The sequence below is a fragment of the Tachypleus tridentatus genome, chromosome 13, assembly GCF_004210375.1.
Source record: "Tachypleus tridentatus isolate NWPU-2018 chromosome 13, ASM421037v1, whole genome shotgun sequence".
Classification (NCBI taxonomy): Eukaryota; Metazoa; Arthropoda; class Merostomata; order Xiphosura; family Limulidae; genus Tachypleus; species Tachypleus tridentatus.
In genome coordinates, this window is record NC_134837.1 from 207,095,224 (window position 1) to 207,111,276 (window position 16,053).

The 16,053-nt window shown below is 37.1% G+C and overlaps 1 protein-coding gene across 4 annotated transcripts in view; it reads right to left on the bottom strand.

Moving 5' to 3' along the window:
* Positions 1 to 16,053, bottom strand: part of LOC143238008 (adenylate cyclase type 2-like) — a 186,822-nt gene that overhangs the window by 113,072 nt on the left and 57,697 nt on the right. For all 4 annotated transcript variants that reach the window (XR_013020380.1, XM_076477876.1, XM_076477874.1 and 1 more), the window contains exons 2-3: positions 3,576 to 3,724; positions 235 to 588 (exon numbers count right to left, since the gene is read on the bottom strand). Coding sequence is in view for 3 of the 4 variants with exons in the window: in XM_076477876.1 (XP_076333991.1) it covers positions 235 to 588; positions 3,576 to 3,716 (495 nt within the window). In the remaining variant the exon portion in view is untranslated. The remainder of the gene's footprint in view (positions 1 to 234; positions 589 to 3,575; positions 3,725 to 16,053) is intronic.

The window sequence follows — 16,053 nt, forward strand, 5'->3', positions numbered from 1 at the left end:
TTGCATACAGAAATAAAAATGTGAAAATTCCTGTCTTTACTTTGTACAGAAAACATAATAATTAGTCTAATCTAACTGCAACCTTTTTCTTGTTAACCTTGACTAAAGAAGTGATATTAAATGTTATAAAATAAACATATTTAGTCTTAATATTCTTAATATTTTAAACGGTAAAATAATTAAATAAAGATAATTTGGGAACAACCGAGTAACACTCTCGAGTTCTGTACGTACCTGACTTCCGAGACAATCGGTTTCAAAGTTCGCTAAGGCTGCTGATAGCGCCACCTGGGATACAGCTGTGGCAAGTGACACAATGAGAGCTGAAAGTCGTGGCAGAGGTAACATGGTATTGACAATAAATACTGTTAAATAGACGAGCAACAAGTTGTCGGTGCTGGCTTGAACAGGTCTGACGTAACTCCAAATAGAAATGGTTACCAACATGGCTGCCCACACTAAAAATCCTAAAAGCCAACGAAGATACTCAGCGACGCCCTCTATCGGCAGTAGGAATACAATAATTACAAAGAAGACGCCTAGTGTGGTCACTAATGTAGAGTAACGAATGGAATCGTCCCAAAAGTTCTGGTAAAAAAATAATAATAAGAGAGAAAAAATAGATACAAAAAACAATGACATAAATAAAACTTTTTCAGACAATGAATGTTACAGCTTTCATGAAAAACAGAACCATTTCAAAGTTAAAATTTAAGTGATCAAACACCAACAATGAGCTACAGTCTATCTGAAACCTTCAGTATGTATCTATACAGAGAAAGTGATCCAATGTCTATCTGAAACCTTCAGTATGTGTCTATACAGAGACAGTGATCCACTGTCTATCTGAAACCTTCAGTATGTGTCTATACAGAGACAGTGATCCACTGTCTATCTGAAACCTTCAGTATGTGTCTATACAAAGACAGTGATCCACTGTCTATCTGAAACCTTCAGTATGTATCTATACAGAGACAGTGATCCACTGTCTATCTGAAACCTTCAGTATGTATCTATACAGAGACAGTGATCCACTGTCTATCTGAAACCTTCAGTATGTGTGTCTATACAGAGACAGAGACAGTGATCCACTGTCTATCTGAAACCTTCAGTATGTGTCTATACAGAGACAGTGATCCACTGTCTATCTGAAACCTTCAGTATGTGTCTATACAGAGACAGTGATCCACTGTCTATCTGAAACCTTCAGTATGTATCTATACAGAGACAGTGATCCACTGTCTATCTGAAACCTTCAGTATGTGTCTATACAGAGACAGTGATCCACTATCAGTCTATACAGAGACAGTGATCCATCCTGAAACCTTCAGTATGTGTCTATACAGAGACAGTGATCCACTGTCTATCTGAAACCTTCAGTATGTCTATACAGAGACTCCACTGTCTATATGAAAGTCTATACAGACAGTGATCCACTGTCTATCTGAAACCCAGTATGTGTCTATACAGAGACAGTGATCAGTCTATCTGAAACCTTCAGTATGTGTCTATACAGAGACAGTGATCCACTGTCTATCTGAAACCTTCAGTTTGTATCTATACAGAGACAGTGATCCACTGTCTATCTGAAACCCACAGTATGTATCTATACAGAGACAGTGATCCACTGTCTATCTGAAACCTTCAGTATGTGTCTATACAGAGACAGTGATCCTACTGAAACCTTCTATCTACAGAGACAGTGATCCACTGTCTATCTGAAACCTTCAGTATGTAGTCTATACAGAGACAGTGATCCACTGTCTATCTGAAACCTTCAGTAGTATGATCCACTGTCTATCTGAAACCTTCAGTATGTGTCTATACAGACAGTGATCCACTGTCTATCTGAAACCTTCAGTAGACAGTGATCCACTGTCTATCTGAAACCTTCAGTATGTGAAACCTTCTATACAGAGACAGTGATCCACTGTCTATCTGAAACCTTCAGTATGTATCTATACAGAGACAGTGATTCACTGTCTATCTGAAACCTTCAGTATGTGTCTATACAGAGACAGTGATCCACTGTCTATCTACAGAGAAACCTTCAGTATGTGTCTATCTATACAGAGACAGTGATCCACTGTCTATCTGAAACCTTCAGTATGTATCTATACAGAGACAGTGATCCAATGTCTATCTGATCTGAAACCTTCAGTATGTGTCTATACAGAGACAGTGATCCACTGTCTATCTGAAACCTTCAGTATGTGTCTATACAGAGACAGTGATCCACTGTCTATCTGAAACCTTCAGTATGTGTCTATACAGAGACAGTGATCCACTGTCTATCTGAAACCTTCAGTATGTGTCTATACAGAGACAGTGATCCACTATCTGAAACCTTCAGTATGTATCTATACAGAGACAGTGATCCACTGTCTATCTGAAACCTTCAGTATGTGTCTATACAGAGACAGTGATCCACTGTCTATCTGAAACCTTCTGTGAAGACCTTCAGTATGTGTCTATACAGAGACAGTGATCCACTGTCTATCTGAAACCTTCAGTATGTATCTATACAGAGACAGTGATCCACTGTCTATCTGAAACCTTCAGTATGTATCTATACAGAGACAGTGATCCACTGTCTATCTGAAACCCACCTTCAGTATGTATCTATCTATACAGAGACAGTGATCCACTGTCTATCTGAAACCTTCAGTATGTGTCTATACAGAGACAGTGATCCACTGTCTATCTGAAACCTAGAGTATGTATCTATACAGAGACAGTGATCCACTGTCTATCTGAAACCTTCAGTATGTATCTATACAGAGACAGTGATCCACTGTCTATCTGAAACCTTCAGTATGTATCTATACAGAGACAGTGATCCACTGTCTATCTGAAACCTTCAGTATGTATCTATACAGAGACAGTGATCCACTGTCTATCTGAAACCTTCAGTATGTGTCTATACAGAGACAGTGATCCACTGTCTATCTGAAACCTTCAGTATGTATCTATACAGAGACAGTGATCCACTGTCTATCTGAAACCTTCAGTATGTGTCTATACAGAGACAGTGATCCACTGTCTATCTGAAACCTTCAGTATGTGTCTATACAGAGACAGTGATCCACTGTCTATCTGAAACCTTCAGTTTGTATCTATACAGAGACAGTGATCCACTGTCTCTCTGAAACATTCAGTATGTGTCTATACAGAGGCAGTGATCCACTGTCTATCTGAAACCTTCAGTATGTATCTATACAGAGACCCCCACACTATTTGTCTCCTATTTCTCATCTGATTATTAGCCCTCAAAACTAAAGAAACTATGTGACGAACCAATACACAGTAACTATACTTAGATTACTGTTCTTGAAAGATTTCCCGTCGTCCTTTCTCTTAGATAATATATAAATATAATTTCTGCATGTCACTTATGTTTAGCTATACATAAGTTGAGGCTCAACTTTTCACATTAAGAAAAAGTTGTTCAGTGTGGTTTGTGTAGCGAAACTGACGAAAATGCGTCTTTAAGAATAATCATACAAAATTATATTTTAAAAAACTGTCTTTTTCTTGTATAGAACCAATGTTTTCAAGATGGAGCTTTAACTTACACGATTATATACGACATGAGAGATGATCATGAAAACGAGGCCATACAACAAACATATCGTCAAAAGAGACAAAAAGAGAGAATGTTGGAGTCTGCCACAATAACGCCGTTTGAGGTCGCTCAAGTCAACAGCAGGCGTCATCCTGCAACCTGAAGTAAAATGAAAAGACAGTTATACTACACTACACTATAACTTCTGATTCTATTCTACAGTTCAAGTTTCAGTAAAAAATCAATAAAAAAATCGCTGATCTGAAAAATAAGTTTATTCGTCCATACAACAAAGGAAACAGTATTATAATTGTTAAAAAGTTACTATGACAATTACAAAGCGTTTTAACAGAGCAGACGATTATCTCAGAAAAGAGCGACACCTATGAATTAATACAGCGGTATCTTTCATTTACAGAGAAATAAATACTATGATTTTATTTATTATTCGTTAAGTGATTTTATTTTCTCAGGGGGAATCTATCTAAAAAAATTAATATAATTATGATTGATAAAGATTTTGTGCAATGAATATAAAAAGCAATCTAATCAACTGAAATCTTGTTAAAACAAATTAACAACTTTGTAAAGAAGTTTTTAACAACCATCAGTACCTTCTTAGTCCAACTTTAGTTCGTGAATAAAATTAAGTTGACATAAATCATGACAATTTAAACGGTACTTTCGACCGTAATCCCACTAATATCTGTGAGGTAATAATGGAGAGCTTAGAACGAAAGGGTTTTAAATCCTTATACTAATTACCAGTTTAAATTAACCATGTTATAATTACTTATATGTATGTAAGTTTGTAATGTTGTAGAAAATCAAATTAAATAGGTATCTAAATACAGGTTAACAATTACGTTTTTCAAATTGATACAATGACGGTTACAAAACTTTCATAATTCTTAATGATTATATCGAACTACTGATCACATCTTTTATGTGAACTTATAGGTGAAAGAAAAGAATAATATGTCAGACACTACATCTGCTATATCTTGTGCCGACGAGGTATTCCGTCTAACACCAGGGATAGTCACAATAGCTGGACTAACAACATGTTTCATGTTAATAATACCTAATGAAAAACATGTAGATGTACAAAGGTGTAGCTAAAAAAGGACCTAACGTATAACTTAAATGAATGAAATCAGAATTGGTAGCTAGACTGGTAGCTACAATTATAGAAATTTACAGCATTTGTTTATTTGTTAGTCAGCCAAACCTCTTTTTTTTTTCAAGTTGGGGCCTGATGGTGGGTTAAAAAAATACACATCCACTGATAACATGTAATAGTCTGAATTACTGGAGTTCAAGCTACAAAAAAGGAAAATTACTAAACAATCACTGCTGTTAATAACACAGTGTGTTTGTTTGTTTTAAATTTCGATCAAAGCTACATCAGGGCTATCTGCGCTAGCCGTCCCTAATTTAGAAGTGTAAGACTAGAGGAACGACAGCTAGTCATCACCATCACCCACCGCCAACTCTTAGGCTACTCTTTTATCAATGAATAGTGGAATTGACCGTCACATTATAACGTCCCGACGGCTGAAAGATCGAGCGTGTGTGGTGCGACAGAGGTTCGAACCCGCGACCCGAAGATTAGGAGTCGAGCTCCCTAACCACCTGCCCATGCCGGCCCTTTGTGAGAACTAAAATAGAAATTATGTCAAAATAATAACACAATGATGTGTAATAAAGGTGCACGTGGTTCTTAGAGTAGGTTTGGTTATTAAATCAAATTAACATGGTTCCTAACCACAAAGTACATACTGCGAGTAAGTTTGTTTGTTTTTTACCTGCTGTAAAGATGAGTGGTTTACGTCAGTCATCGCAAACTAACATTTGGATTCTTGATGACGAGAAACCTGCTTGAAGTAAAAATGTGCCTCAGAACCGCTAGTATGGGTATTAACACTTTTACTAATAAAACAGGGAACAAAGTCTTGACCTTCCTAGGTCATCTTCAGGTCGAAATGTTGTTCTCTGCTTTATTATTAAAAGTGTAAAATACCCATACCAGCCCTTCTGAGGTACATTTTAACGTTTGGATTGGTTACTGATATTAAAACTGAATATAATTACTGACATTAAAGTTGTATTGTTTACTGACATCAGAGTTGGATTGGTTAGTGACATTAAAGTTGAATTAATTATTGAACATTAAAGTTTTCTTTGTTGTTAACATTAAGGTTGAATTGTTTAAATGACTGTTTTCTTTACAGAAAGTTTGAAGTCAGTAGTTCACTTGCTTAGAACTTTATTTCGTACTGAAAGTTTCGGAATTACACTGTAGAACAAAATATACTTTCTTAAAACACGAGCTCGAATGGAAGATAAGGTAATCATGATTTTCCTAACTCCAACAAGGCCCGACATGGCAAGGAGGTTAAGGCACTCGACTCGTAATCCGAGGATAGAGGGTTTGAATCCCCGTCGCACCAAACATGCTCGCCCTTTCAGCCGTGGGGGTGTTATTATGTGACAGCAATCCCACTATTCGTTGGTAAAAGAGTAGCCCAAGAGTTGGCAGTGGGTGGTGATGACTAGCTGCCTTCCCTCTTGTCTTACTGTTTGTTTTGAATTTCGCGCAAAGCTACTCGAGGGCTATCTGCGCTAGCCGTCCCTAATTTAGCAGTATAAGACTAGAGGGAAGGCAACTAGTCATCACCATCCACCGCCAACTCTTGGGCTCCTCTTTTACCAACGAATACTGGGATTAACTGTAACATTATAACGCCCCCACGGCTGAAAGGATGAGCATGTTTGGCGCGACCAAGATGCGAACCCGCGACCCTCAGATTACGAATCGCACGCTTTGCTTGTCCATGCCGGGCCAGGTAAAGGAAAAACGTATATAAAGCAAAAGATAACTCATATCTGTGGTAATAAGGTAGTTTAAATCGATATTTCTGACAAAAGAGAAAAGTTTACATAACTTCTTGTCAAAATTATTTAACATTCCTACGAAAAGACGTTTCTAGTCCTGATTTCTCCAAGCCCGTTCCCCTGGCTGTGGTTTCGCTAGATAGTAGATAGGGACAGTGGGAATCTCGTTAATCCATTCATTAATGGATTTAAACGGCAATTTCATTTAAATACAAAATTATTAGCCTAATATTAATAACCTTTCAAGTTGCTCTGGGGCCTATTAGGCCCCACTTTTCGTAGGAGTGTTAAAGCAGGTGGTTTAGGTACATACTTATTGTCCCATTTCTCAGATCATGAATCTTCAACGTAGCTAATTTACGTAATCACAAATTTGGTAAAGCTTTTTTAATATCATTATTTTTATCAAAGATTAGTTTACCTAATGAATCATTCCATTGTTTTATGTATTGTAACTTAAATATTTATTTATTAAAAACGTGTAGTCCTACTGTTGCATTTCCAGTTCGAAACTACCCAGTTCTAAATAATTTGGTGTATGTGTTATTACAAAACACAGTACAGATCTCCGTATAAAGACATTGTTTCAGAAACTTGTAAAAGTGTTTGCTACCTTTAACTGCCACACATAGTATGTAAATTAATATAAAACCGATGTTTGACAAGTTTGTTAAGCAAAATGCGACCTGTTATTACGAGACACAGTATAACTGTTCGTGTCGAGCAGTTCTTTTTCAAAATCTTGTAAAAAAAGTGCTACCACTTATTACGAAGCACACTATAGTTGTTCGTTTAAAATCATTGTTTAATAAAGTTTGTACAAAATTTGGATGCGCACGTGTAACCATAAGAACAATCTGATATTGTTTCTGTTTGGTTCGTTTGCTTTGTTGTTTTTCTTCTTTCACTTGCGGTTTAATTTCTCTGCAAGACTTTCAAATTACACATGTGTTGGAAGGATAGAACTTGTAGCAATTTTTCATAAGATCTCGTGACTTTACTATTAATTATGCACGTTTTCCCTTCTCCTCTGCCTGTCTAGTTCTTTAACCTACCTCAGCGCGTAAGGCATGACGGTGTTGTATAATTAACATACCACAACTTTATTAAATTAAAGTACAACGTATAAAACTACACCAACTAGCTCTTTGAAATCAGGTTTATCAAGTCATAATTAACGTTACAACGTAGCTTGTTCAGGGTCTGCATATCAAATGAACAAAAAATATAAGAATGTACGTAGAAATATATAAATAAAACTAATTTCCATCGCCAGGCGTCATCCCTGACGCGTTGCTTGTATTATAAGAGCAAAGCATTCGCAATCCTTTGAAGACGTTTCGATGTTTATTTGCTTAGCAAGCGTTGGCGTTTCGAATTTCACAAGTTTTTACCATGGTGAAGACAGTTTTCCCGTTTGGTTTTCAACTTCTGGGGATTTAAATGTGACGGTCGCGACTGGTAAACGAGCACGTGCGTGAAAGAACAACACAAACGAAGTAACTTTGAAACACTTACGTTGAAAAATAGTCTCTCACTTTCTAAAAATCTGTTTTATTATACACCATGCCTAGTAAAAAAACAAAAAAAAACTGTTTCCGAGAAATCTAGAAAATAAACAACGGAAATATAAGTCAGTTTTAAATGTGTGTGGTCTTGAAAGTCTCTTCTGGAATTCGTCGTAACTGATGTAGCTATTTTATTTGTTTACTTTTAAAACGCCCCAGGTGGCTCCTAGTTAAACCTGAGGGCTTATAACACCAAAAGCCGGGTTTTGATGCATGTAGTGGATACAGCACACATAACCCATTGTGTAGCTTTGCGGTTTACTGAGCGGTAACTATTTTAAAAACGTTTTATTTTTTAAATTTCTTCAATATTGTTTGAAACATACAGCTGTGGATGTTTTATGGTAGCTAAAGGGAAAATTGTGAATCTATACCGTATTTTATTGAGATTCAGTAACTGTAAAGGAGTGTTTTCTGATAGCAAAGCCACATTCGGGCTATATGCTGAGCCCACTGAGGGAAATTGAACCCCTGATTTTAGCGCTGTAAAGCACGGTAAATCCGTAGACTTGCCGCTCTATTAGCGGGGGACAACTGTAAAATATAAAATTATATCAATGTTGAGTCTTCCTGCTTTTGGGAAAACCAACATAATAAACTGCACGTGACTTAGACCCTTGTCACATGGTCGTCAGAATATAACGTATATTAGGAAATTATTTTCACTCTGGAAACAAGAGAAACGTCATTACTAATATAAATCTAAACAGAGACAATTTAAATTTCCGTGTTCTCACCAAAAATACGGTTTTAGATACGTTTGTTTTAACAGCTTACTAATCTAGAGATTAAAACATAAACCACTTGTTTGGAACTTATTAACTAGCAAACTATTATATCAGGACTGGTTCAGTATCTTTATGTTCTAAGTTGCATTGTATTACTTTTATACACTACGGTAACTTCACTATACTGTTATCCACTTCAGTAACTAGATAATATGTAGGTTTGTGGCTACGTTATCTGTGGTGTGAGTAATTCTCCTCGTTTTGTCTTTATAACATGGACTGTTGACGTACTGAATCCGGTATTTGGTGAATGTTTACGAGGACACATCAGATAATAAGTATTAGATCTTAGCTACAAGTTTTATTCAGCGAAATCGTCAATGAAACACCCTAAACACCGAGCGGAATGGTTTACATTATACAGCTAATAAATCCACCAGCTTCGAAGCTCGGCCGATAATGTTTAAAAAAACCAAAAACAACTTTATCAGATAGTGAACCAGAAGTACTTTCTTCTCGAATAGGCTACGTGAAATAAAACTTAAATATTTAGAGGCTCAAAATATAGGAAAACAGGAAAGTGTAAGACTAACCCAGACATTACAACAACTGGGGAAACTGAACATGGATTTTTTTTCCCTGTTTTTATTTTCCTTTGATTATTTCAAGACTGTGAAATGATGAAACTGCGGTTGCGTCCCTTACCACGAATAAACATGGCGATCTGCATATTTTGAGACTGTTGGTGTGTTATAAGGGTAGCAGTGAAAGTCCTCCGTTCTATTCTGACAAACTACAGTAATTCAGTAATTGTCGGCCCGACATGGCCAGGTGGTTAAGGCACTCGACTCGTAATCCGAGGGTCGCGGGTTCGAATCCCCGTCACATCAAACATGCTCGCCCTTTCAGCCGCGAGAGCGTTATAATATTACGGTCAATCCCACTACTCGTTGGTAAAAGAGTAGCCCAAGAGTTGGCAGTGGGTGGTGATGACTAGCTGCCTTCCCTCTAGTCTTACACTGAAAAATTAGGGGCAGATAGGGGCTTTGTGCGAAATTCAAACCAAGCCAATCAGTAGTTGTTGGGGGGGGGGTACTGTTGATTAGCTGCTTTCTCTCTGGCCAATCATCTTTCAACTAGGGAGGGCTGTAACAAATAGGTTTAGAATGGTTTGTTCAGATATGCGAAACACATCAACCATATTTAACTTATGAACTCTAGAAACTGCAGCTCTCTAATTCATTGACAATTAAACGTAACGTAATATATTTAACTTCGTGACCACGAATGTTAATTATATTATAGATATTATGTAAATGACTTTTTATTGTCCAATTAGCCTATAAATATCTTATTTATTACAGTATAACACGATACCAATTTATTTTCTTAGTGGAGAAAAAAAACGTGGGAGTTTGCAGTGAAAACACGAGACACATACATGTACAAATTTATCAACTTACCACACTATGTCTTTATCTATACTCTCTAGCCTATTACGCTGTCTGTCTGTTTATTAAATATCATAATGTATTAGTCCACTTTTCCAAACGCAATAACGTTCCGGTCTCAGTACGTAAAGGGTGTCTTTACACCTAAGAACATAACTGCGATTGCTCGCATTCACAGAGCGGACACGGTAATATTTCAGTCCCATCCATCCACCCTGTTAATTAAATCACATTTCAACTCTGAACACTCAATCTGATGTTAACTTTATGTTAAGTAGACAAGTTATTCAGATTTAGACCAAAGCCAGTGAGAAGTAGTCTGCGAGATCGCTCTATCTGTCCCCCCCTTCATGAAATCTATGGTTCGATCCCAGCGGAGGAGAGAGAAGATAACCTATAGTGCAGATTTTCAGTCATTATTTCACTGTTTAGAATTAATTTACTTAACTGTATTCTTAGTTTTCAATATTATTCAGAACATGCGCAGAACGCGCGCGAGAAAAACAAAATGGTGATTAATTATTGTATTTATTTCTAAGTTCTTTTTTTCTCAAATATTTATTTGTAATTAAAGTTATCTCACTTCCACGGCATTATTGTTACTTAGACGAAAACTTTCGAGCATGTCAAGTTGTAAGAGGTTGCTAGGTAACTGCCTCGACAGGTGACAACAATTGGAAAAGCTTTAATGAAAAATATTGCAGAATTAATTATGTGCGTGGCTGAAGAGCATGGAAATAGACATGTCTATAACTAACACGTACTGCGTTGCTGTAGAAACAATAATGGCCAATAATATAATTATTAAAAGCTTTTCTTTCATTTTTTTTCTCACGTAATCTCTCGTGAAAAGTAAATAGCAGAAAATAATTGGACTGAGTAATTATCTTTGTATCAGTAAGGTTCGAACATACTTATTTGCTCTAACTTTATTTCGAATTTATGTAGTAGTTCGTTATTTTCCACTAGCCAGCCAGTCACCAACTCTGTAACCATAACGGAGTCAAACACCAGTCTTTGTTGGTGGTGATGAGATATCCGCTGTGAAACTGTAAAAATCATAGACACGGATAAACAGTTTAAAAATAAGACGAGTGCATTCAGTAACTCGCATACCCCCGTCACGCAGCGTTGATCAGACCTTCACAAAAATATGTGTGCGTTGTTATCAACGAACAAGGACCATTATTAGCAGGGAAATAAATAGTAATATTCCACATATTTCCTTCAACTTTGGTTAGGAGCAAACACTGTGTAAAAAATCAGGCCCCATGGTAACAGAGGAGGAATTTTTCGTGATCTTGACCTTTGACCAAAAATTAATTACTTCTAAGTTGGATCATAGTCCAGTTCTATAACAACTTTCGTTTAAATACATTCAGCTACTTTCGACAAACCTTACTGACAAGAGGAATGGAAAAGGCGAAAAGAGGAACAGGTGAAAAACTGTTTGTGTGTGTCTTTTTTGACAACGAAACTAAATGTAATAACAAGTGTCCAAGCAATTTATTTTCATGCTTATAAAATAGTTTAAAATAAAACTGAAAGTTAAAACTACGCACCTAAATATTTTTCAGTGCTTGCAAAGTCGAATGGGATGTAGACCACGCCTTTAAATATGAAATAACCTAAAGCACCAAAATATTCTGTTAAAATGATCAATATTCTGTTGTAGCAACTGATTTTTGGCTGATTTTAAAGCCAAAGAACAGTTCAACGATCGTTACGTCTGCTAGATGCGAGATAGAAACCCGTCGTCATACACATTTTCAAAAGTGGGAGTATTACACCATGGCGGTTAATTCCTCTGTTTGTTGATGTAAAAACAAAACAAAACGTAGCCCAAGAATTGACGGTGGGTGTTACATAATGGATAACTGTTTTCCCTCGAGCTTATCACTTTAGAATTATGGACTGCTAGCACTCGAGAGCTTTGCGTGAATATTCAAGAACCAACTTCTACCCAAATGAAAAGAGCGAACGTTATTTTGGTAACCTCAAAACCAAGTCATTCATAAGTAAAATTACCAGTTTTCTCTCATGTCACGTGCACCGGGGGACGGACTAAGGTAGCAACAGCCTAGACAGTCTAGGTTCGAATAATTTGCTACAGTGCGACCAAAACAGTTTGCAGCTAGAAGTAAACAACATACAAACGTTTACATGTGGCAGTAACTACTGTGGCAGAGGAAGTGACGTTTTAACATAAGTAACAATATGACTTGTATATATTTATCTACATATTCTCATAATATTGCAACCTGTCGTTTACCGAATGGCTTTTAACGAACAAATACTTGTGGGTGTGGTCAGCATTAAGTGACTAATGATAACTGTATCATATCCATGATATTATTGTCTTAAACAGTTTTATTTGCCACGGATTCTGAATGTTGCCAATAGGATCAGTTGGCTTATTTACATATTCTCTACAAAAACAGAGACGCAAACAACATCTATGGAATATATCGATTCATCGAGACGTTTTATTTCATTGTGTTTGAGGTTTTTGAAAATGTCTTTTTTCCTTCTGAAGTGCAGCGAGATTTAAAGATACCCACTGACCAGTCTTCATATCTGCAAGAACTTCGAAAGTTTCAAAAAATATTTAAACGAAGAGAAGTATTTTCTGGAAATGTTCAAGAAAAACAGTTCGCTTACGATAAATAATTAATGTTGTGAGATTATCGAACTACGTAAACTGTCTTACACGTAGAGTTGTTGTTTTTCTTACAATACTCAACTGTTTGTTTTTGAATTACGCGCAAAGCTGCACGCGTGCTATCTGTGCTAGCCATCCTTGATTTAGCAGTTATCACCGTCAACTCTTGGGCTACTTTTTTTACCAACGAATAGTAATAATGACCATCACATTATAACGCCCCACGGCTGAAAGGTCGAGCATGTTTGGTGCGACGGGGATTCGAACCCGCGACCCTCAGATTACGAGTCGAACGCCTTAACACACCTGGCCGTGCGGGGCCTTACTTAAGTGTAAAGTAATAAGTTTATTCAAGTCAACAACTCGCTCGCAACAACCAACCCACTGTAGTAATCGATCTATTCAAGTCAACAACTCGCTCGCAACAACCAACCCACTGTAGTAATCGATCTATTCAAGTCAATAACTCGCTCGCAACAACCAACCCATTGTAGTAATCGATCTATTCAAGTCAACAACTCACTCGCAACAACCAACTCACTGTAGTAATCGATCTATTCAAGTTAACAACTCACTCGCAACAACCAACTCACTGTAGTAATCGATCTATTCAAGTCAACAACTCACTCGCAACAACCAACTCACTGTAGTAATCGATCTATTCAAGTCAACAACTCGCTCGCAACAACTAACCCACTATAGTAATCGATCTATTCAAGTCAACAACGCACTCGCAACAACAACTCACTGTAGTAATCGATCTATTCAAGTCAACAACTCGTTCGCAACAACCAACCCACTATAGTAATCGATCTATTCAAGTCAACAACGCACTCGCAACAACCAACCCACTATAGTAATCGATCTATTCAAGTCAACAACGCACTCGCAACAACCAACTCACTGTAGTAATCGATCTATTCAAGTCAACAACTCGCTCGCAACAACCAATCCACTATAGTAATCGATCTATTCAAGTCAACAACGCACTCGCAACAACCAACCCACTATAGTAATCGATCTATTCAAGTCAACAACTCACCTGCAACAACCAACCCACTATAGTGATCGATCTATTCAAGTCAACAACTCACTCGCAACAACCAACCTACTTGAATAACTATTTTTCGTTAATTTACAACAATTCCGCAACCGAACTTATATTAGCAACAGTTATCTTAATTGAAATAACTGACTTGAAACAACCGACGTACTTTAGTGACAAACTCAGTCGCTACAACGAGCTTACATTAGTTACTACGTTATCTTAGTAAACAATGATTTCTCAAGAATTATCAGCAACAACCTCGTTAACCAGGTGATGTTGTTGTTATGGAAACCAAGTTAAATAATCTCAGGAATTGATGTAAGAAAAGAAGGTGTTTTTTTTAAGGTACTAGTTTTTCCATCGTTAGTGTAATAAGTAATGTTCTCGTTTAGAGCACGGCTTAACATCTTTCGGCACTCTCTTAAAGTAGTTTTCTCTTCAACTAACCTAAATATTTACAGTCTCTTACGATTTCTGTTCCTGTAGCCACACTCAGATGTTAATGTACTGAAACGTATGAGGTCCAAACTTCGGTGAATGAGAAAAATTTATGTAGCAGATAAATCTTTGAAATTGCCTGTTCCTGCAGACTTAAGGGTATTGCTGAGTTATTATTTGTTTGTTTTTTAATTTTGCGCAAAGCTACACGAGGGCTATCTGCGCTAGCCGTAACTAATTTAGCAGTGTAAGACTAGAGGGAATGCAACTAGTCATCACCACCTACTGCCAACTCTTGGGCTACTCTCTCTCTTACCAACGAATAGTGAGATTGACTGTAACATTATAACGCTCCCACGGCTGAAATGGCGAGCACGTTTGGTGTAATTTTTAATGATTTACCTTCTAAGAACTAAAGTATCAGGTAGTGAAAATCATAATAATAATTGATAATTTTGAACTTACTGCTGTCAATTTTAAGTTTTACTGAAGTTTGCTGATGAGTTACTGAACGAAGATTACTGGAAGAAAATCGTGTGAGGTTATAAGATAAGATGATTTTAAGTTTGAAACAGAACCATCCATTACAACCCCAGAACTTTTTGTTTTCTTGTTGTTTCAAACTAAGTCAATAAATGTACCGTCTACATTTAACAAACAAACGTTTAAAACACTTATATCCTTATACTGGTGAGTTAAAGTTGAGGAAAGGAATTTGGAAAGACTCCAAGAAACTGATTAGATTGTTGTTCCCAACCACATGAAGGCACTGAAACCCAAGATTTTTGCTTAGTTTTTATAGTTGTCTCTATAAGGAAAAGTGTCCAACTTCAGCGAGATACCAAAAACAGTTTTAACAGCATTCCAAGAACTCGGTTATAACAATTCACGTTGAGGTTATTGTAACTTGTTTTTCTATGTTTTGAATTAGGATTATTGTTTCATACACAATGTGTATATTAGGGCACTCGAGGAGCACTAGTTCGAACCCCGAATCCGTTATAATGTAACGACTAATTCACATTTGTTGGTCAAGAATAGCCCAGCGGTTGGTTTTGATTTGTTTTGAATTTTGTGCAAAGCTCCTCGAGGACTATCTGCGCTAGCCGTCCCCTAATTTAGCAGTGTAAGATTAGAGGGAAGGTAGCTAGTCATCACCAACCACCGCCAACTTTTGGGATACTCTTTTACCAACGAATAGTGAGATTGACTATCACATAATAAAGCACACATGGCTGAAAGGGCGAGCATGTTTGGTGCGACGGAGATTCGAACTCGCAACACTCGGATTACGAGTCGAGTGTCTTTAACTCCTGGGGCCCGGCATGCCCAGGTGATTGAGGTGGGTGTGTTGACTATATGATTTCCTTTCAGGTCATCACTATTAAATTAATGCTGTCTAACGCAGATAGCCCTCGAATAGTTTGGCGAGAAATTCAAAACAAACAGACTTATAGGATGTGACCAAAACTCTTCCTTCTCAGTACCATCTTCCCCCGAAATTCTTGTTTTAGGTTTATTAACACGGATTCGTAAAGCCAAAGAAGCCTTTATTTCCGCGGAACCAGTACAAAAACATGAAAAACAGCCATTTTGTTCAGCTCATGTAGCAACTCTGTTGAGAATCAAGGCATCAAGAGAAATATTGATACATTAACTCACTGAAGTGACTGTGGCAAAGATACTTAATACAAA